This window comes from Culex pipiens, chromosome 1, assembly GCF_016801865.2.
Source record: "Culex pipiens pallens isolate TS chromosome 1, TS_CPP_V2, whole genome shotgun sequence".
In the NCBI taxonomy this organism is placed as follows: Eukaryota; Metazoa; Arthropoda; class Insecta; order Diptera; family Culicidae; genus Culex; species Culex pipiens.
This window is the reverse complement of record NC_068937.1, coordinates 36,946,158-36,966,919: the sequence shown is the minus strand read 5'-3', so window position 1 is coordinate 36,966,919 and position 20,762 is coordinate 36,946,158. Positions and strand designations below refer to the sequence as shown.

Sequence of the window (20,762 nt, the reverse complement as noted above, 5' to 3'; positions counted from 1 at the left end):
AAAATACTATTTGGGCTATAAACTTACCAGCAACAGCACCGCCTCGAGTAAGCACGCAAATGTATGCCACTTACTGGCCAAAAAGATCACATTTAATGCACTTTTGATCATAATTTGTATTTTGCGAGACCACTTCTCATCATTTTGTTGGCACACACAGTGACACACACGAGAATCCCTCAAACGCTTAATGAATATCGCCAAAATTAACTTTTCACTTTCGCTTACTTTTTCACGGCGCTTAAGATATGAAATTGCTTCCAACTACCGGCAACATGTTCTTTTGATCATTAGTAAGGCACTCACTTGAAGAATAATCCCGAAAAATGTAATAAATTAGCAAGCGCCATCAAAAAAACAAACGCGCCAAGTCGTTTGACGTTTCAATTTTCACTTTGCATTCCACTCGAAGGCTGAAGAAAACCGAGCGAGAGACGAAGGCAAAAAAGAACAAAGGCTGGCCGTCAACACCACCAGCAGCACAGCCAGCGATGCCAGGAAACTTTCCCTATAAATGCCACTTTTCGTGAGTGTTCGTTTGAAATGTCAGCGCAAATGGCAACACTCGACAGAGTGTTGGAAGAAAAAAGAACTAAGCCGATATTAGAAAAATGGGCGTGGCCCAATGCATTCGCCTCGATTAGAATACCCTTGGGAATTTTTTTTTGTTAAATGCTTGGTAAAGAAATAGAATAACTTTTAGTGAAAGTGAAAATAAACAGAAATGTTCACAAAAACTTGCTCTACTCGTTGGTGTACTTGGTTTTAGTAAAATTCAAGGGAGACTCTAGATTATCCAGCATCATTCATACACGACCGCTTATTAGGATTAAAATGGGTAGATTTCCCCTACTCAACTCAAGTGAGCTATCAAACTGATCCTTTCGGTATTGATGTGTGCGCCGTTAAACCCACACAAAAACGCACAAGGATAGGGGCAAAGTGCACTCATCAATGTCCGACCCTAACGTTCAGTCCAAGTCCAGTCATGCTTATTCAAATTTCAAACAAAAAACGTCCAAAGATCCTTTTCAAAACACGTCAACGACAAGGATACCGAGAGAAGACAACAAAGGAGCAAAAAAAACATTCAGAAGAAAGTACCAAATTACACATGAAACGGAGAGGAGTTCATCAACGAACGAAAGATTTGGGCCAGTGCAGGTGTGCGCAAAAATGCGTGCGCTGTGAGAAAGCAAGCAACGAACCCCAGACAAAAAAACGGACCGACTGCGTTTTGCTTCAATGGGGTGCCGTATCCTGCGACCCTCGGAGTTGTGTGTGTCACTGTAGTAGTAAGGGGTCGTGAGGTCCTTGCGCGCTTTGTTTGTGTTGGTGCGCGGACAAAGTCAACGAATTCTTGAGCTGTTTTAGGCAATTTTGGGGAGTTATTTGAAGGTTAATTGAAATTTATGGGAATATTTGAAGGTTAGATTTGATTTGCGAATACTGAAATGACTTAAACTGTGAATATTCTGGAATTTGAGAAGAGAGAGGTCATGCAACGAAATTCAAGATGGATGCCGCCACCCGAGATTTGTTTTGGTGTCCGTGTACGCAATATGGGGTTTCCAAGGACTTACCGTTGGCACTGTCGGCTAGCACGGCCAGCAGGAATCCCGTCGCAAGTATTTTAATCCAAACGTTCGACAGTTGCGAGCTCATTCCGGCGGACGACCTCCTGCGCCGGATGGTCACCGCCGTCGCGTTCAACCACATTGTCCCAGTCCTGTTGTGAAGCGGGAATCTCTCTTCCGTGAGACAGCTCCCAGTTCTGCTCACCGCACTCTAGTGTATTCTTCCGGTAGCCGTTACCGTATGTGTAACACACTACGCTCGTTTCGTTTCTTGTAGCACTCTTCTTTTCAAACTAGGGTTAATTCTTCCATTTGTTTCAACACCGCGCAATGCCCCCGAATCCACTCACTACTTTCTTCTTCGACCCTTGAGGTCACCACGACTCATCCACGAACTCGAACGGTTCGAAATCTCGATTGGCACTCATTGTTGTAACCGTAACTGTAACACACCGCGTTACAAAATCAGCACTAGTTGATGATCTCTCTTGTGTTATCAAATTCTCTCGATTCAGCTTCCTTGCACTTCCTTTGTGTTACACTCTGTGCTTTCACGCGCTTAGATTTGCTTCCTTCCAATCTTCCTCACCCATCTCTCTCTCTCTTCACGTTTCCACCTGGATCACCACCTCGCTACAACACACATACTTTGCGCGGTCCTTTCCGTCACCCAAAGGACATCCGCTATTGCTCTACACGCACAATATCTTCACACCACAAAGAAAATCCTCCCCCGTCACCTCAGCGATCTTCCTCCCCTCTTTGCGCTCGTTCGTGCCCCTTCAGTTGATCAGTTGCCCGAAGATCGGTTCTTCAGCAGCCTCCTTCAGCAGTTTAACGGAACCGCTTTTCTCGAACCTCTACCCAAAAATCGCACTGAGCGCACGGAGCATGTGCATTCACACTCGCGTCTCGATACACATTGAGCAGGACTTGTTTTCCTAGAACACACAGACACTCCGCTGACGGAGCCGCTCTCTTTCTCTCTCCGGTTATGCTACGCGGGAGAGGAGAGAGCGATCGAGCGAGAGAGAGAGTACGAGAAATGCAAAATGGCTGCTGGCGTATTGCTACGCCTGGATCCCGGTGGTCGAAACGGTCGTTTTCGGGAACTTTACTTCACGGACCTGAAAGTAACGACAGAATTCGCCATCAGTTGGGATACCAAGGGTTCTAGAATGGTCTTTTGAACCCGTTCCAGACCAAAATGTGCCACTTTGAACGTGGGAAAAGTGGCCGGATCTACTTGCGATCAACGTAAATTTTTATGATCGAAGGAGATCGAGGCATTTTTTATGTTGGAGTGAGAGAGATGGGTCAACGATGGCGACAAACCAGTTTTGGAAACCGAGGGGTGCGCCAAAGGCGAAAACAAACCCAAACATCCCACCAACAAATTTTGTTTTTCTCTACCTTCCACCACACAATCCCAAAAGAGTATCAACAAATTCCCAACATCCTACCCGGACCCATCGACGGACCCCTCGCAAACCAGTTTGGTGAGTCCAACCCGCGCTCGCGCGCGTCTATCCGGCCGACTTTGCGCCCCCCCGTGCCGTGGTGTGCGTGAGCTCTCGCGTTTTTTACTTCACAGGTTTGCGTGTCCTGGAGTTCGGGTTTCTCGTTTCATCTCTTGCCAACAGAACCACTTCACATACCACACACCGTAGTGTGGTGTCGTGTGAAGGTACCCGGGCAATTTCTTGCTCGATTGCTGCTGGGTCTTACAGCGCTTGAGGTTCGAATCACTCGGGATCGAGCGCTGCGCGCGGACGTACGCATACGCGGCCGGAATTCTTAATGAGTTCCCGACTCTCCTGCGCCGGTTTCGACTCCGTGGGACCAATCGCGGTGACAGCCTGTCTTGCGCAGAGGTCGATCTAATGAGTGCAATATGGGAAGCAATGAAATTTTTCCTTAGCCATGTTCCGATCTAATTTCATGCATTCAAACAGGCTTAAAGAATCCATCGATATATCCCAACAACCACTTAGCGGCAACATGTCAGTATCAGTAAGGTCTGACTGCTATGCTAATGGTGGTTGGTTGTGGTGGTGGTTCATTCACAGCTAGAGCAAATGCCGCACACCGTACGAAAACAAACAAGTTTTGCATAGCACCAACACAAGCAGCAGCCGCATTCATTAACATATTCGTGCAAGGTGGTTCACGGGCCAACACACTCGAGAGATGCGCTACATGTATTGATGTAGTCGCTCCGTTATGTTGTATACGGAGGTAGCCGTGCGATACAAGTGGTGGTGTTTGATCGCATTGGCTATTCATGCTACAAACGGAACGATTTCGATATTTACAGTAGGCGTCAAAAATTGATGGCTGTCGATATATTTGAACTTTAAAAGGACTTATAAACTTCTGTGTTTCATACGATTGAGGACTATTAAAAAATCTTAGAACTGGAAAATGAATTATTTAAAAAAGTTACAAAATAAATTTCAATCCGTACACAGAAAAAAAAAATTGGAAGGTTGAAAATTTTGATGGTTGAATATTACCTCTTATTTGAGTAATATTACATAAAACATATTTTTACAAAAAATATTGAACCTGATGAAAATTTACCAGTTTCTGGTGCAATATTACACTTTTATTTGACACAAAATCTGTTATCAATCCCTGATGAATATTACCATCATGTCATCTTAAATTTCATTGTTCGACGATTTCCGAGCACGTGGTGTCAAGTTTTTGACAGCTTTCAGTAGTTTTAATTTGCGAATTGTAGTGCAGTTCTATTCAAGTTACCGAATCCGCTCTGTTGTTACTTATAGGTATGCCAACATAAATTTAATTTTTGTTTTCATCGAAATTTTAACAAAAAATCACGGAGCAGAAATGTTGATAATTGTTCAACATTATTTTAAACTATTCAAAAAACATTGTGTAAACGCATTTCTAACACTGTAAGCTTTATATTTAAAAAATATTCATAATTCAACTAATGCGTGTCCTGGAGAAAATATGTCTGAACATTTTTTTTATTAGGTCCTATGAACAAATGTCAATATTTGAGTGTATCCCGCTTACTCCGATGGAATTTGATATAAGAAGTGAAAGGGATACACTTAATGTTTAAATTTGTTAATAGGACCTAATGAAAAATTGCAAATGCAAAGACATTGCAAATAAAAAATCCAAACAAAAAATAATTTAAAAACAGAAACTTTCTTTTATATGAAAACATTTGCAAATTTTGAAATTTTTCAACATATTAAAATTGATAAAATTTTTATGTTGAAAAAAAGAAAAAGATTTTTTTAAAATAAACAAAATTTTCTAAAACTCATAAAATTAAAAAATATCGGTTTTTTTATTATCAGATTTTTTTTATTTGAATGTTAATTTTTTTATGTTTAGAAAAAATCAATTTTTTAGAAGTTAAGCATTTTTTTAAATCAGCAAAACGAAAATCAAAATTCGAATCCGCAAAATTAAAACTAATGGTTAAATATTTATAATTTTTTACTTTTTTTAAATGTAATTTAAGAGCAAATCCAGTCCAAAACAGAATTTATTTAGGTACTTTTTTCTCGACCCACTGTGAAACTTTTTAGACATGTTACCCTACGGTTATATAGGCTATTTTTGTGTATATGGAGTCAGTTTCACTGGATAATGACATTTGAGGAGGGCGTAAGTGTTTTAAATATATTTGTATTTCGTAATTTATATATTGCTGTACCTCGAAGCTGTTGCATCGTACCAAAAAGTTCCCAAAGACGTTTATGAGATTTTTTGATTTTTAATTTTAAAAGTCAAATTTGAAGGTGAGGCCACGATTGTTTTTCGTTCATTTTTTTTTGTGAAAATAGCCTAAGATGTTACAAAAAGACTCACGAAAAATGCAGGATGGAGCAACTCACCTAAAAAAAATACAAAAATCATTTACTGAAACTGTTTTTTCAAAAGTGCTCTAAACATCAAAATTTTCAAAAACCGAACACGAGAGTCAATTCTCCAGACAATTTTACATAAAAGTCTCCATATTGAACATTTTCCTAAGTCCAATCCTTGTGAAGATACAGCGGTTTTAAAAAGAAAAATGTTGAAAAAATAGGTTGTTTGACAGTTTTTGGCAATTTCTATGGCAGGCTTGATTTTTCAGTCTCGAAAATATTTTTACCGGAAAGATCGTTAAGTTTCCCATAAGATTGTCTTTGGCCACTTTTCAAGATAACTGGTTTTTTTTAATGATTTAAGCTAATTTACTTTCCAGGTTACTATACTACACTGAAAAAATATTATGTCTTCAGTTATGAGCAATGTACTTAGCTTATATCTGTAAGCCCATACATCCAATTGAAATGTGCTCAGAGACAAACTTATGGGAACTTGTACGAGCTTTCCTGTAACAATATTTTCAATAATGAAAAATCAAGTCTTTTATATAGAAATTGCCAAATATCATCAAAAAACACTTTTTTTTCAACATTTTTCTTTTTAAAACTGCAGTCTTCACAAGGATTGGACTTAGGACAATCGAATCTCGTGTTCGGTATTCAAAAATGTTCATGTTTGGAGCACTTTTGAAAAATACAGTTTCAGTAAATGATTTTTGTATTTTTTTAGGTGAGTTGCTCCATCCTGCATTTTTCGTGAGTTTTTTTTGTAACATCTTAGGCTATTTTCACAAAAAAAATGAAACGAAAAAAAAACCTTCAAATTTGACTTTTAAACATAAAAATAAAAAAAATCTCATAAAAGTGGCGTGTTTTTATCTTGCAGTTTATTTTTTTCGGAAAGCCCGTCAAATTTCCTACAAGTTTGTCTTTGACCACTTTTTGATACGATGCAGCATACAGCAATATTTAAATTACGAAATACAAAAATATTTAAAACACTTACGCCCTTCTTTAATGTCATTATCGAGTGAAACTGGCTCCATATATACAAAAATGGCTTACATAAGCGTAGGATAACATGTCTACAAAGTTTCATTGAAATCAGAGAGGGTCGGGTATAACCGATTCCCTATTTGACATGGAATAGCTCCTGAAAAAATGGAAATTAAAGATTTTTTTAAGTTTATAAAATTTCTATAACGTTTCATATTTTTGTGATTTCTCGATAATAAAATTTCGATCGAAAATTCTCGATGATAAGTCATAATTTTTGGATGGTATAGATCGAAATATTATTATCCATAAATCTTAATCGTTAGTCGAGAAATTGCGATCGAGTGCAATACTCAACACGTAAATGAAAACTGAGCATTAAGGGTACACAGCATCCAAAGTAGTTGTTGACTTATTCCAAAATTGTTAAACTTACGGACACAATCTGTAAATAATTAGATTATAAAAATTGACATTTTTTTTGTAAATCTGTATAGAAATTACTATAGTTTCTGCTCGAAGGATGAATTATAAATTATATTGAAAGTTCCCGTATTTTTGAAGATACTAAAATGCCTGTAACAAACATCTGGGTTTAAAAGCTCTGGTTGATGTGCACCGTTAAATTTAGTGTTGCCTTCATCATAATTTTTAAAATTACAAGAAATGCTTTAAAAAAATCATGAAAAATTTCAATGAACTAAAAGAGTGAAGGGTTTTTCAAATTTAAATTTTGCAGTCCAAGTGCAAGGAAACTTCCGTACACGTGATAAGTGTATGTATGACAATACAACGGTGCCAAGGAAAATTCCAGCATTCTAGTTAGAGCAACAAGTGTTTGTCAATCAAAACCAGCATGTTTACTTTAATAAACAACGTGCCAAAACACCTATCCGAACATGCCATTCCATTACATTGCGGTTTCCAGGGAAAACGCCCAGTTTTCCTATTCCGGCCAGTTAGATCGATACTGTTCACTGTCTGCTATTACTTGGTCTAGTAAGTATCGTGGAATTTTCTCCGATTTCTACAACGCAGATTTTGTTCAAAAATGTCGACACCTAAGCCAATTCTGAACGCGGAGGGTCTTACCCTAACCAACAAGAAGATCGCCGAGCTGAAGAAAAAAGTTCAACTAGCGGGTGAGTTGTGAGATTTTGTTGGGTAGACTGTAGTAACGCAACTTACATGCATTTTTGTACAGAGGGTCAAAAGAAAGCTTACACCGAGGAATGGGCGGACACTAAGAAAGCTCAGAACGAGAAAATCTCGGAGCTCAAGAAGGAAGTACGCGAGCTGACCAATAAACTGTCCTACTTGCACAATCCAAACAGCGCAAAGGCACAGCGGAATGTTCAGGAAATTAAACGGCGGGTGCAGTTGCCACCCGGCGCGAAAACCGTCCAAGATGGGCTGAACATCGTGGACTTGAAGATTATCGATCTAAATAAACAGGCGGATGCAACCGAGGCAAAGCACAAGAAGAGGGAGATATACTACCAAAAGTTGGTCGAGCAGTACCACAAGCTGATGGGTTACAAATACTCGAAGAGTGATGGATCGAATCCTCCGGAAACGATCGAAGAGGATGCGAACAGGAAGGTGATAACGCACTTGGAGAACGAGATTCACCGGACGTCGGTACAGTGGATGGAGGCGGAACACATCCGCAAGAAGTATCGTGGTATCAAGCTGTCGCTGATGAGAGACGCTGAAAAGTTCGAGAGTTCCTTGCTGGAGTTGGAGCAAGCGATCACGGAACAGCAGGCGGAGATAACGAAGCTGGAGGCGGTTCACAAGGAAGCGATGCAAATGCGGGACAATACCAAATCGATTCTTCAGCGCCAGGAGCAGACGACTCATTACGCGTACAAGGCGCGGGAGAAGCAAGCACTGGACTTTAGGCGACAGGTTGAAGAGCGAAAGCAGGAGTTGGAACGGCTGGAGCGGAAGATTTTCTCCTCCGGAAAGACACTTATGCACCAGGAAAGTATTTTGTCCGCTTCCGGAGATCATTCTGGAACCAAGGGCGAGGGCGATGACTCCAGTGGCCATGGCAAAGATTCGGCCTCTTCGATGGAGCAGAAGTTTAAGAAACTGATGCAAGCTACTGGTAATTTGACGCGATCGATTATGCAATTGATCGTTAACGACCCAAACTAATTTTACCAACATTTCTCACCAGGGGTCAGCGCGGCCGCCGAAGTCGTCGAGCGCTTCCTGGCTCAGCGGGAGGCGTCCGCGAGGTTGACGTACCTCCGTACGGTCACCGAGAACGAGAAAAAGCAGTTGGAGTCCCAACGGGAGCTAATGACGACACAATTAGATTCTTTTAAATTTGCGGACGTCAAAGATAGTGATGTGTCAGTACAGCTAACTAGGGTGGAGTGTGGGAGCGCGTTAATAGAACATTTATTATTTTTTGCAGCAATCAAGAAGAGCTGGAAAAGCTTCGTATTTCGATCGAAGAACAGAGGGCACGTCGCGAGGAGTGTGAGAAAGCGATTGACTACACGCGAAACGTTTTCAACACAATTAAAGATTCGTTGGTGGAGCTGTTGCTGAGCCTGAGAGAAATCGACGAGAACTTGGATGTCCAATTTATCCGCAGGACACCCACAAAGCAGCCAGATCTAATGGACATTTCCGTTGGAGATATCTCTGTCGATGAGCTGGGAAACATTCTGGAGGAGAAAATCAAGCTCGGAATGATCGCGAGTGGTCAACTGGCCAACGACATCGACAGCGGGCTGTCCGAGGACGAAAGTGAGGCACCTATGCGTCCCCCGAGTGCGCTTCAAATCCCGGCCTCTAGCCCATCGGCGGGAACGTCCTCCGTGGCGGATGATCGCGAAAAACCACCGCCCCTACCGCCGGTTTATGTAAATTTGATTGCCGGCCGGGCCACGGCACAGGTTTCGTCCGCCTCGCCGGGACCGGGCACAACGGTGGTCCTTTCGGACGACGAGGCCGAAGTTCCGTCGCGAAGCTACCTGAAGCGGCAAGCGAACATGATAATCGAAGCCAAGTCGAGACGCAAGGGCTTCCGGGCGCCACCAACCAAGAGGCGTTGAGGGGTTTACAGATGGAATTGGTTTCTGAAAGCAGTCGTCGAATAACTGCATATAATTACTAAAGTGAAATATTTTATGAAATTATGCTCATATGATATAATAATCCCAATCACCAAGCAATCACACAGACAAGTAAATTTTAATTATGTGCATCAATAACACAATCAAAAAAATATTGCTAGTTCAAATCACTGATAAATTGATCCTTTATATGCTATTAATATTTTTCTGGTTTGTCTGATTTCAATGCTAATTACAATGCCTCTGTGTAAGCAAGCTTAGAAGAAAAGAGCACAGAAGCATCGATTTACCAAACTTTCAACGTTCAGTTAAAATTATTAATTTGTTTAACAAGTTGAACAACTATGCGTTTCTTTTTTCAGGCAGCCTAAAACTGGTAAAGCACTCAATCGCATTGACACTCAATATAAATTAAGCCCTAATGACACACATAAATAATTTGATAAATAAGGCTTTCGAACAAATAATAAAGAAATATGTTTAAGAGAAATTCTTTCCCATCCTTTCTTTAAACTTCCACAAGCTCACTTCTATTACGGACTTCAATATTAAAATAAAGCTAAATCATGATCCAGCTCAAAAAATCGTTGCTGATTCCATTAACTCCCCATAAATACGAAGTCAACTTTAACATTCCCTTTGTTACTTAAAGTGTTCTACATTTTTGATGGTTCTATTGGCATTTCTCCTTGCGTGTAATAACATTGTGACGGTCTTCAATCCCTCGCAGGGAGTTTAGTAGAGATATTGACGATTATAATGATTGGCTTTTGGCTGAATTCTTCAACGGATTCTTCTGGCTTTTTTTTTTGTATTTCCAAACGTTAGCAACACGATGTTGTACGTTTGTCCACTGCAACAATCCATGTAGGTACGTTTGTAGATGGGCCTTCCTCAAAACCTAGAAAAAAAAACAACAACGTCGAGATTAATCATAAAGGTTCCAAAACTTAATATTATTGACACTTGTACAGTAGAAAAGGATCGGGTGATATACACTTCCGGCAGAGTAATTTCTTTTCTCGGCACGTTTAGAATTTTCAATTGTGTTATCCACTTTTATTTTAGACCATTATCTTCTGCTCTTCCCTTTGACTGGTGTCAGTCTGCATCACTTTGCCGACGTGACCCAATTTCGCCGAGCTTTGTTTATTGTTTTGTGTTTATATACTCGATTTAATAATAATTTACAATACACTCATAGTATCCGTTTATAGATCCTCGCCCGTGGGGCAAGCAATCCGATTTTTGTTTGTTTGATTGAATTAATTATATAGTGTTAAACATCTAGTAGAACCGTTTCTAAAAGAAAGGGGGTTTGCGCGCAATCTGTTACGCTTGGTTTTTTTGTTTATACTTTTTGCTAAATTGTTATTTAACTTAGAGATGATCATATTTCCGCTTACGATTTCGTTAGCTCACATAAAAACACTACACTGCACCCTACAACTTAGTTTTTTGTAACAGAATCTTTATCAACAGAGGTTTTCAAATAAGGACTTAGGTTTACGGGTCTATGTTAGGTTTAACTGAGGAAATAATTTATGAACTAATTAATCAGTGCTTGATTTTTGTTTACTCGCCTTAGTTTTTATTTTTTTCGTTTAAAAAATTGTTACTACTTGTTTCCGTTCAGTCCCAACGGGACGTAATTTTGATACTACCACATTCACACTCGCGATCACACGATTGGGAATTTTCTCCGTGTTTCACACTCAACACTAGCACACACAATTCGGCAGTGATCGGTTTCCTTAAAACGAATCGAGTTTTTCGTTTGCATGTCTCTCTGAATTATTCTACCGGTTTTGCAATCTTCTGTTTTTGTGCGCACAGATTCAATAAATTTAACGAAACTTCAAACGAAACTGCAACCAAGCAAAATGGTTTCAGGGAAGGTGGAAAAAGTGAGGTGGGGTTTCACATACAACAAAGAACATGTACTGGCTCTGCATTACGCGATATTACGGGTTATTTTGATAGCTTATTAGGATTACTAGCTTTAGTAACTTTTGGCAGTTGATCAGTTTAAAATAAAATCATTTAATTCGCTGCGTTCAGCGTAGGTTGTTTCGACAGTTGGCGGCTCAAACGATGCTGGAGCTTGTTCCTAGCGCGGTGCTTTTTTCATACCAGTTGTGAGCGACGTTTGTAAAATGACGTACAAAAATATGAGGGCTGCTGGCTATCGTTAAAAAGTCTACGTTGTTTCTGTTCCTGATTTCATATCCTGTTCGAAGATTGTTGGACTCTCCAGGCTTGGAAGGATGTCTTCTTTCAATACTAGTTGGTAGCGCGGCTTGAGACGTTTTGGAGGCTAAACAACTAAAAATGTTATATTTCCTTGCGTCACTTCTTTTTTGCGTTTTCATATAAATGAGGATAATGTTAAAAATTTATAAAACTTTAACTTAGAAGAACCATTCAAATTTAAAAAAAGATTTTTTCAAATGAAAAAATACTCAAGGAACTTTAAAAAATCCAATAAAACAATGTTGTAAAAGCATATTTATCAATGAAATATAAATATTTAGTAACGAGTTCCGTAGTAACAGTTCAATAGTTTGTAAACAAACAGTCTATCCCTTTTGCTCAAGTGACAGTTCACGGCAAGTAAGAGGGTGTTTGTTTACAAACGCAAATTCGCCCTATTGAACTGTTACTGCGGAGTTGTAGAACATAACACAACTACACGAAACTCACTTCACGTTCCGATTAACCTCGATTTGCGCCGTCACCCGCGGAATGTCGTTGTGGTAAGCTATTCACTCTCGTTGGAATCAATTCTCTGTTCTTGTACGACCCAAAAGACTATTCCACGATTAAGTTTTAAAAAAAGATTTAATTAAAATCTTACATTACCGGTGCCGGACAGCCCTCCCACTCGATCAAGTACTGCGCCCGACCGGACAGCGAAACCCGTTTGCCCTTGATGATGAACTTTTCACCGCTGAGAATCCGGTGGGCGGCCCCAAAGTACAGATTCAGCGAGGACTGCAAATCGGTACCAGCCGGGCCACCCGAGGAGGACGATCCGGATTTTCCGGGTGAAACCGGTGGCATTCCAGAGGTTGCTAGCGCTGGTGGACATCCGGCGGAGGGCGCACTGGTTCGCCGCGAGGATTCCGCGTAGTTACGTTCCTGACGTTGCCGCAGTCGGCGACCGTGGGCAGGATTCCGCTTGACCAGCTCGGCGGAAGATACCTGAAGCGAGGATGGCAGCGAAGACGGCGGGCAGGTCATGGCGGTAGGCAGTGCCTGAGGAACCATCGCTGCGGCCACATTTGGCTGTTGGGTGGTGGGATAGGAACAATGCGCCGGAGTGCTGCTGCCCGAGGAGGAAGCCGACGCAGACGACGGCAGCAGGTGGTTGAGCGTAATCTGACTTGGCCAGCCGCCACCGTCTCCAGCGGGCGAGAACAGCGAAGCTATCAGACTGGAAGATTGTCCGGCGAACGGTATGCTGGCGGTGGGCGCGGCATAGGTAGTCAACGTGGTGCCGATAACCTACAAGAAAACACATTCAACAAAATTGACTCCGACTTCCCCAACTCACAACTCACCGAACTTTTCCGGAACTTCCGCCGCTTGCTTTTCGACCCGTTCAGGATGTCCCGGGCGCTGAGCCGTCGCTTCACGATCCGCGCCACCCTCATCTCGCCGTTCACCAGGTTACTGCTCAAATGACTAACAACACTACTCGCACCTACTTTCTGCGTCAAGTCTTTTGTTTCGTTGCTTTTGCCCATCCCGACGACGACGGTCGATCCGCCTTGACCGCTTCCCGCAACCTGCTGTGAAGCCGTCGTCGCCGCCGCCGCCGGATGGTGGAAGGGATTGTTTCGTCCGGTGAAATCTTTGGGTGGTGGTATGATCAAATCCAGCGTGGTTCGCGAGGTATCGTCCGACGAGTCGTAAATGTCGAACGACTTCTCGCTGTCCGTTTTTTTGGGGCGTGACTTGAACGCGCGCCTGTTTCCGTTGCTGGCGACGCTGCCGGCATCGCTGTGCGGCTTCGACCCGGCCGTTCCGAACAGCTGGAAGCCGTCCTTGGCGTTCGAGCTGAATAGTGCCTCACTTAAATTTGAACTAGCATTTTTCCCTGTACTGTTATATATTGCAACACAATTGTTAAGCCGACCCTGCGCGTCTGCGCCGCCGGCAGTTGTTCCGTTCAGGTCGGACGGGTGCTCTCCGGTGCCAGCACCGGCTAGAGCCTCGTAGTCCGAGCTGTTCTCGTCCTGGTTGGTGTCCTCGGAGATCTCCGATATGTCATCCTCTGACACGAGCGGGGAGCAGTAACTGACGCCGGTCATCTTTTCCCGACTGGCGGCATCGTTGACGAACGATTTCTCCAGGGCTCTGGAATAGAATGCAGAAGAAATCCTGAGCAGTGATTGACAATGATGGAACTGAAAAAAAATATTTGGGACAATGACTTGGGATTCAACTACTGCTGGATTGATCTAGAATGAAGCACTATAGTTAATTCTGGGTCTCACGGATTTCTCTTCCAGCAATACACCAGCTCGGTCAATCACGATCGTGGATTTTTTTCTACACGATCATTTCCATGACCTTCTCTGCAGCGACAGCATGTGTCTGGGAATTCACCTCGTGACAGCGCTTTGTTGACGATATTAAGTAGATCCACTTCAACTACTTGCAAAGCGTCCACCAGATCAATCCTTCACTGATCGTACCGTTTCCTTCAGCTTGCTCAGCGTTAATGGGTGAAACTCAACAGCTTTGCGGGTTCTGTTTCTCTTTCTTCAGACGTAAACGTCGTCGGTGGGATCCCTGCATGTATCTCCTCCACACTCCGTACTAAGAAGTTTTGACAACTCCGGTTAGAACGTAAGCTTCTCTCTAGAGTACCGAAACCAAATAAGTCGGGATTTTTACGTTCGGAAAAATAAATCTACCTGTGTTAAGGTTTCATGATCACATATTTAAGCTCCTCTGAAAAACGTGCACCAATCAGCATCGCACCAGGAACACGTACTGTAGCAAGAAGACGCTTCCATCTTTCTCGATCTTGTGCTGCTACTCTCCAATTTCTCTGGTTACAGATCTTCCGGATATCACCATTCACTTGATCTCCCCAACGTGCGCGCGGTTTCCCTGCTATTCTGCCTGTACCGCCAGCTAGTTCAGCGCGGTCGGGCGTCATGGCCGGCCCACCTGAGCCACCCGATCTTCGCCTGGTTGGCGATGGTCGGTTTTTCAAGAAACGCGTGCAGTTCGTGGTTCATGCGTCTGCGCCACACTCCGCCTGACATCTGTACTCCACCGTAGATCGTTCGTAGCACCTTCCGTTCTAAAACTCCAAAACATCCGTCCTCCTGGTGTCGTTGTCGACGGTTACCAGCGATCCCAAGTACACGAACTCGCTCACCTCCTCTAATTCAACACCAACAGTTAGAGGGGTGAGACTTGGGGGGCCGATGTTCTTCGAACCCGTTACTCTCATGAAGCCCGCTTGGTAGGGCCCCACGAACCTCCTTGCATTGGGTGAAAGCTGACAGCATATGATCTGGGAGAGGATTTTGTAGGCCGCGTTGATAAGTTTATCGGCCCTTTTGTAGATGGGGCACACGACACCATCCATCCATTCCTCCGGTAGCTTCCCCTCCTCCCAGATCTTGGAAATCACACAGTGAAGCGCCCTCGCCAGTTTCTCTCATCCATATTTGAAGAGTTCACCGGGTAAACGATCCTTGCCGGCAGCTCTGTTGTTCTTCAGCTTCCTGATGTCACTCTTCACCATCTCTAGATCAGGATCCGGGAGCTGTTCATCATCAAGAATATCTTGAATCCTGTTTCACCGAAGAACCTGTCTGTTACTGTTTAGAGTCACACGCTAAGTCGGGTAGGCTCTGACTTGGGATTCCACTACTGCTAGATCGGTTGGAGGCAGACATCTGCTTTACTATTGTTACTTCTCGTCCAAAAAAGCTCTTAAAATGTGAACCTGTAACGACAAAATCAAGCAGTGTAACCCTTCTCGATACTTACACTCGCGGCAAAAACCGGTACGCCCGGTTTTCCTTGGACATCTGCGTCAGCATGTGCTCGGTGACGACCTGGCCCGGCTGGAGCAGCACGTTCGGCGGGTTCGGAGGCTGCGCCAGACGTAGCGTCCACAAGGTGGCCCCCTTTTTGATCTCGCTGCCACACCTGAACCGTATCCGGTCGTTGGTCAGCGTCTGGGTGATGATTTCCTTGCGTGCGTTCGGCGACAGCTTGGACATCTGAAAACGGATACGGCTGATTAGTGTGACGGTGTTTTCGAACAAGGATTTGACGAACCTGTTCCGACATCTGCAGCGTCTTCCAGTTGTCCTCGACATACGCCGCGATCGCCTTCGTAACGTCGTAGAACCGCTTCCCGTTGCGCGCAATCAAATTGTACAGCGCCAGGTGGATGAGATCCGGCCAGCTGACCTCCAGCCGGCGCACAAACTCGTGCCCGTGGTTGCAGATCGAGCAGATGAAGAAGTAGAACCGATCGCCCAGGAATATCGGATACTGCAGGCTGCGAATGCACCGCCCGTGGAACCACTGCTGACACCGGCAGCACTGTATCATCTCTCTCAGCCAATCGCCATCGTCGCCGCAGTAGCAGTAGTGACGTTCCTGGTTTCCCCGGTGCAGCGCGTCCCAGGTGAGCGCATCAATCTGGAAGTAATAAGTTGTAAGAGGGGAATATCTAATCAAAGCGGCCAAGTCTTACGTTGTACGATAGTTGAGATTTGTCCGTCAGAGGGTCCAGCGATTCCGACAAGACTCCGGAGCAGACGTACCGGATATCCTTCCTTTTGCCGTTTGGCGAGGTGCACCTGCAAAAGAAAAGAAATTCAGTAACTGCCTCCAGCCCTCTCATCCCAAAACTTACATCCGACAGAACCAGTAGCCGTTCTTCTCAAAGTTCCCGTCCATACACTTGATGTGGTACCCGCGGCCGCAGTTCTCGCATACCTCCACGTTATCTTCGGCGTTCTGCCGCTTGCACACCACACAAGCGGGCGTATCGTCTGCATCATTGCTGCTCAGCTTCGTCAGCTCCCGGAAGTCGGACCAGCACTCGGTGTTGTCGTTGAACCGCACCAGACACTGGCCGGTTCCGATCGCGATCACCGTACCGAGGTAGAACCGTCCGTCCTTGTGCTCCACCAGGACGTCCTCCTGCAGCTTGAACTTGGTACCGCCACCGCCGCCTCCATTCTTTTCCGGCGTCACCGGAAGCTGTCCCAGCGAGGAGGTCGTCGAGTCCGGCTCCAGGTCGGTGCTCGATCGCTTCTCGTTCACCTTGGTCTGCTGTCCGGCCAAGGCCGGCACCACCGTCGTGGCATCGAGCTGACGTGGCTCATTGAAATGATTGTTAATGCAGATGTCGATCCGGTCGAGGACCATCGCGGGTTTGGCCGCTGCGCCGTGATCCGAGCTTTGACGTTGCGACGTTAGGATCGTTATGGAACTGTTGTTTACCGAGCTCGTGAAGTTTGCGACATTACCTGCCTCCGGCAGAACCTGCTGGTAGTTGTTGAACGGTCCGGAGTTCGGATTAAGGAGCTCGTGGATGATGATTTGCTGTTTGGCTTGGGCCAATTCTTCTAGCTTAGTGTTTTTTGACCCGTTTGAGGACAAATAGGTGCTGTTTGCTTTCGATTGTGCACTATACTGACGAGACAAGGACAACGACGATGAGGACGATGACGAGGATGAGTTCGATGCTAAAAACTGGAGATCACTAGCGGACATTGTTGTGATAATTCACTGACCAAATTTACGCGGTATTCTGAAAAAGAGCGAAAATTAAGCAAAAGTTAGCAGCATTCAGAGTGATTGAACTCGTTTGTTTTTCTTATTCATGCCCCAGATAAGACGAGTGCCACAATTTAAAAACACGACAGTGAGCTGCGTCAGCAATGATGCCACAGAAACAAGCGGCGCATACTGCATTTCCAGGAACGAATAAAAACAACAATCGTTTCTCCTCTCATCAGCCGGATAGGCACGCTACTAGCAACATAAACTCAACATAATCCCGAGAAGTGCAGAGCGATGTCAGCGCGACGGCGCGTTTTTATCACAGACAAACAAACATTTGAACGCGGCTGTAGACTGGCGATCGTTCATCGTTTGCCTCGATTTTTATTCGTACGAACAAGCAGTGTGGCTGATGTCCGTCGCGCAATCATCGTTTCGTACGTGGTGCACTTTGTACCAGATTTAAGGGCCTTATGGAGTCCATAGTAGGCACGTCTACCGGTGATGATGCGCCTCCGAATTTCTCTGCTACAGTTGTTATCCGACGTCACCAACGATCCGAGGTACATAAACATTTTACCAGCCTGTGCAACTTCTCGGGAAAGCCGTTCTCGTACATGATCTTCCATAGCTCTTCGCAATCGATCGAGTCGTACGCGGCTTTTTAAATTGATGAACAGGTGGATCTGGGCTTGGTACCACCCAACGAAATCCCCTGCTCGCTCCGACAGACGACAGAAGATGATCTGAGACAGTACATTGTTGGCCGCGTTGAGAATAGCGATAGCTCGATAGTTCTCACATTGCAAATTGCATATTACTCGCCCTTTCCACTCATCCGGGAGCTGTTCTGTGTCCAAGTTCTTGACTATCAGCTGGTGCAGACAGGCCGCTAGCTTGTCCGGGCCCATCTTGATGAGTTTCGCATTATCACTTTGATACTACGCCTCTGGGCCATTCAGGTGCTCGTCGAAGTGCTGCTTCCACCTTTCGATCACTTCGCGCTCGTCCGTCAAGATTCCTCCGTCCTAATCCCGGCACATTCGGGTCACGGCATGAAGCCGTTCCGGGATTGACTGAATTTCTTGTAGAACTTGCGCGTTTCGTTTGCACTCCAACTCTTCCAGGCTTCTTGTTCCGAAAGAAATGGGTGTTCGTACGACTCTTTGTTCCCACGGGTGTTATGCAGCAGCCACATGTGTGGCGCTGCTTTCGTCCGGCCCAAAATCGTCTGACGTTGCTTTTCGTACCATCCGTTCCATCGAACTCGGTCCGCGTACCCGATGGCGCTCGCAGACACTTTTCGCCTTCTCGCGCGTACTGGGTAGCGACCTCAATATTCTTGAGTCGCTCCAGATTATACTGCTGCGGGCGACGGTAACGGATTTTGTTGACTTCGGACAGACGTTGATGCAGCTTTGCCACCAACAGGTAGTGGTTCGAGTCGCTGTCCGCGCCACGATAGGGTTTGACGTCGATTATGTCCGAAAAGTGCGTACCGTCGATGAGAACATGGTTGATTTGTGTCTTCGTTTCGTTTGGTGATCTCCAGGTGTACTTGTAGAGGAGGCTGTGCTGGAAGAAGGCACTACGTATGGCCATGTTTCGGGAGGTAGCGAAATTGATGAGTCGTAGGCCGTTCTCGTTCGTTTACTGGCGAGCGCTGAACCTCCCAAAAACCGGTCTAAACTTCTCCTCTTGAACGTTTAAGTTGCCGATGCCAATCTTGAAGTCGTGTTTTGGACACTTCCTGTACTAGCGGTCCAGAAGCTCGTAGAAAGCGTCCTTGACATTGGCGCCGCTTGCCATGTGCGGGCTGTGCACGTTAATAATGCTCGGGTTACAGAACCGGCCCTTGATTCTCAACCGGTATATTCTGTCGTTGACTGGCCACCACCCAATCACCGTCGATGTCTTTATCTCAAAGCTTTATACGTTACATTTCCCAAAGACCGACTTCATCATCAAGCCTCTCATTCTAACCACCTTCTCCCGCGGGTTATGGTGCCCGCGCGGTCAAATTTCGGGTGCACGCGTGAGTGGGTGGGAAAACGAGAGAAGAGCGCCACTCCCCACTTTCTCGCGACACCACCCACCCACTCATGTGCTGCCCACCGAATGCTGTGAGGGAGGTAAGCACCACCAGCCTGCTACGCGCGGGGTAAGTACAGCGGAATTCCAATTTCTGTTTTCTTCTTTCTTTTCCAATAAAAACCATTCCTCCTCCACCCCGCTCAGACCTCTTGCCCCCAACCCCACGGTAGAACCCACTATTTCGTTCCGTTTTTCCCCCATCCTCACTTCTTTCTCACCAAAATCAACGAATGGAAGTGAGCCCCCCCAAAAAAAGAGGAGTAACAAACGGGGAAGAGCTGCTTCGGCGGGCGCTAATTATGCAATTTCAGCCACTTCTAGCCCGCGAACCATCAATTAAAGTCGCGGCCGCGGCGCGCTCCGTACACACCGGATTTGACCCCACAGGCCGCCGACTTGTTTTCAACCGTGTTTTCCTTCCTAGTTTTCTTCCCTTTGCGAGACGAAACCGCGGCCAAGAAATCACCCTCGGAAAGGGGGGGCTCAAACCTGCTGGCCCGAAGTCGTCGCATCGATTGTGAACCCCCAAATTGCGCCACGTTCCGTCCGCTCCTACCTTGTCCGGATCCGGTGGCCATTGAAGCAGCTTCCGCGGGGGTTTTTGCACCGTTAAAACACTGGAAAACGACACCTTTTCGCCGCTGATTAGTTCGAAAATTCCTTCAGGAAAAAGCAGCAGCTGCCATCTTTTTCTTGCTTTTTCTCGCACTGCACTGTGGGTCGTCGTCGGCGGCGCGCTGTCAAAAGTTTTAGTACAACGGTTTGACGTTTGTGCAAAGGCAAGGTTTTTGCAACGAGGAGGTTGGCGTGTTTTTGAAAACTTTTTTTTTTTAAATATATTAATATATAGAGTTATCTACGTGCGCATGTATTGCGTGTACGTACACGAAAAAAAGTGAGGTTAAATTTTGTACCGGCCAGCAAAACAAATGGTGCGCTAGTGTGTGTGAGATCGGGCTTAGATAGCTCTATAGGGTAGCTCCAGCCTCGGCTCCAGCTTGTTTTTAATTTTTTTTTTCAATGATTTATTAGGCTGGTACAAATTTTATTTCTATTGGTTTTATTTATTTGTTTTATTTGGTCCCACCCGTGTGGATCAATTGGACCGCACACTGGACTCACAATCCAAAGGTCGCCGGTTCGAATCCCGCGGCGGACGCTCTAAAATTCTTTGTGTAAATATGAGTACTCGGCGCCTTCGCTCCAACAGCTTTAAAGTCAACTTCGTTTTTTTTCAAATTTTATTTTAAGTTTTTGTCTTCCCACCCTTCAAAGTTAACCGAAAAATTAGAGGGCAAAACAATATTTTCAAAAACTTCAAAATTTCAAAGGAAATAAAATGTAATCAGCTTAAATCACTTTAAAAT

General features: G+C 44.6%; 3 protein-coding genes across 4 annotated transcripts in view; 1 reads left to right on the top strand and 2 right to left on the bottom strand.

Annotated features, from left to right (window-relative positions):
• LOC120414193 (neurogenic locus Notch protein) overlaps nucleotides 1-2,648 on the bottom strand; it is a 121,837-nt gene extending 119,189 nt beyond the window's left edge. The window contains exon 1 of the mRNA XM_039575273.2: nucleotides 1,584-2,648. Coding sequence (XP_039431207.1) covers nucleotides 1,584-1,719 — 136 coding nt within the window. The 5' untranslated portion in view covers nucleotides 1,720-2,648. The remainder of the gene's footprint in view (nucleotides 1-1,583) is intronic.
• Nucleotides 2,649-7,309: 4,661 nt separating this feature from the next.
• On the top strand, nucleotides 7,310-9,517 carry LOC120414182 (outer dynein arm-docking complex subunit 3-like). The gene is made up of 4 exons (XM_039575260.2): nucleotides 7,310-7,575; nucleotides 7,638-8,546; nucleotides 8,619-8,796; nucleotides 8,862-9,517. The coding sequence occupies exons 1-4, from the start codon at nucleotides 7,485-7,487 to the stop codon at nucleotides 9,505-9,507; spliced, it is 1,824 nt and encodes a 607-aa protein (XP_039431194.1). The 5' UTR covers nucleotides 7,310-7,484; the 3' UTR covers nucleotides 9,508-9,517.
• A 1,173-nt stretch (nucleotides 9,518-10,690) lies between these two features.
• LOC120414161 (metal-response element-binding transcription factor 2) lies at nucleotides 10,691-20,121 on the bottom strand. 2 transcript variants are annotated; one of them, XR_008211927.1, is made up of 8 exons: nucleotides 19,952-20,121; nucleotides 16,427-17,329; nucleotides 16,265-16,370; nucleotides 15,841-16,209; nucleotides 15,547-15,782; nucleotides 13,092-13,890; nucleotides 12,232-13,035; nucleotides 10,691-11,845 (listed from the first exon to the last, which is right to left on the bottom strand). XR_008211927.1 is itself a non-coding variant. In XM_052706814.1 (7 exons), the coding sequence occupies exons 2-7, from the start codon at nucleotides 17,290-17,292 to the stop codon at nucleotides 12,382-12,384; spliced, it is 3,030 nt and encodes a 1,009-aa protein (XP_052562774.1). In that variant the 5' UTR covers nucleotides 17,293-17,329; nucleotides 19,952-20,121; the 3' UTR covers nucleotides 10,691-12,381. The 2 variants fall into 2 exon arrangements, 1 of the variants encoding a protein (XP_052562774.1); XM_052706814.1 differs by having other exon boundaries at nucleotides 10,691-13,035.
• Between the last annotated feature and the right edge of the window lie 641 nt (nucleotides 20,122-20,762).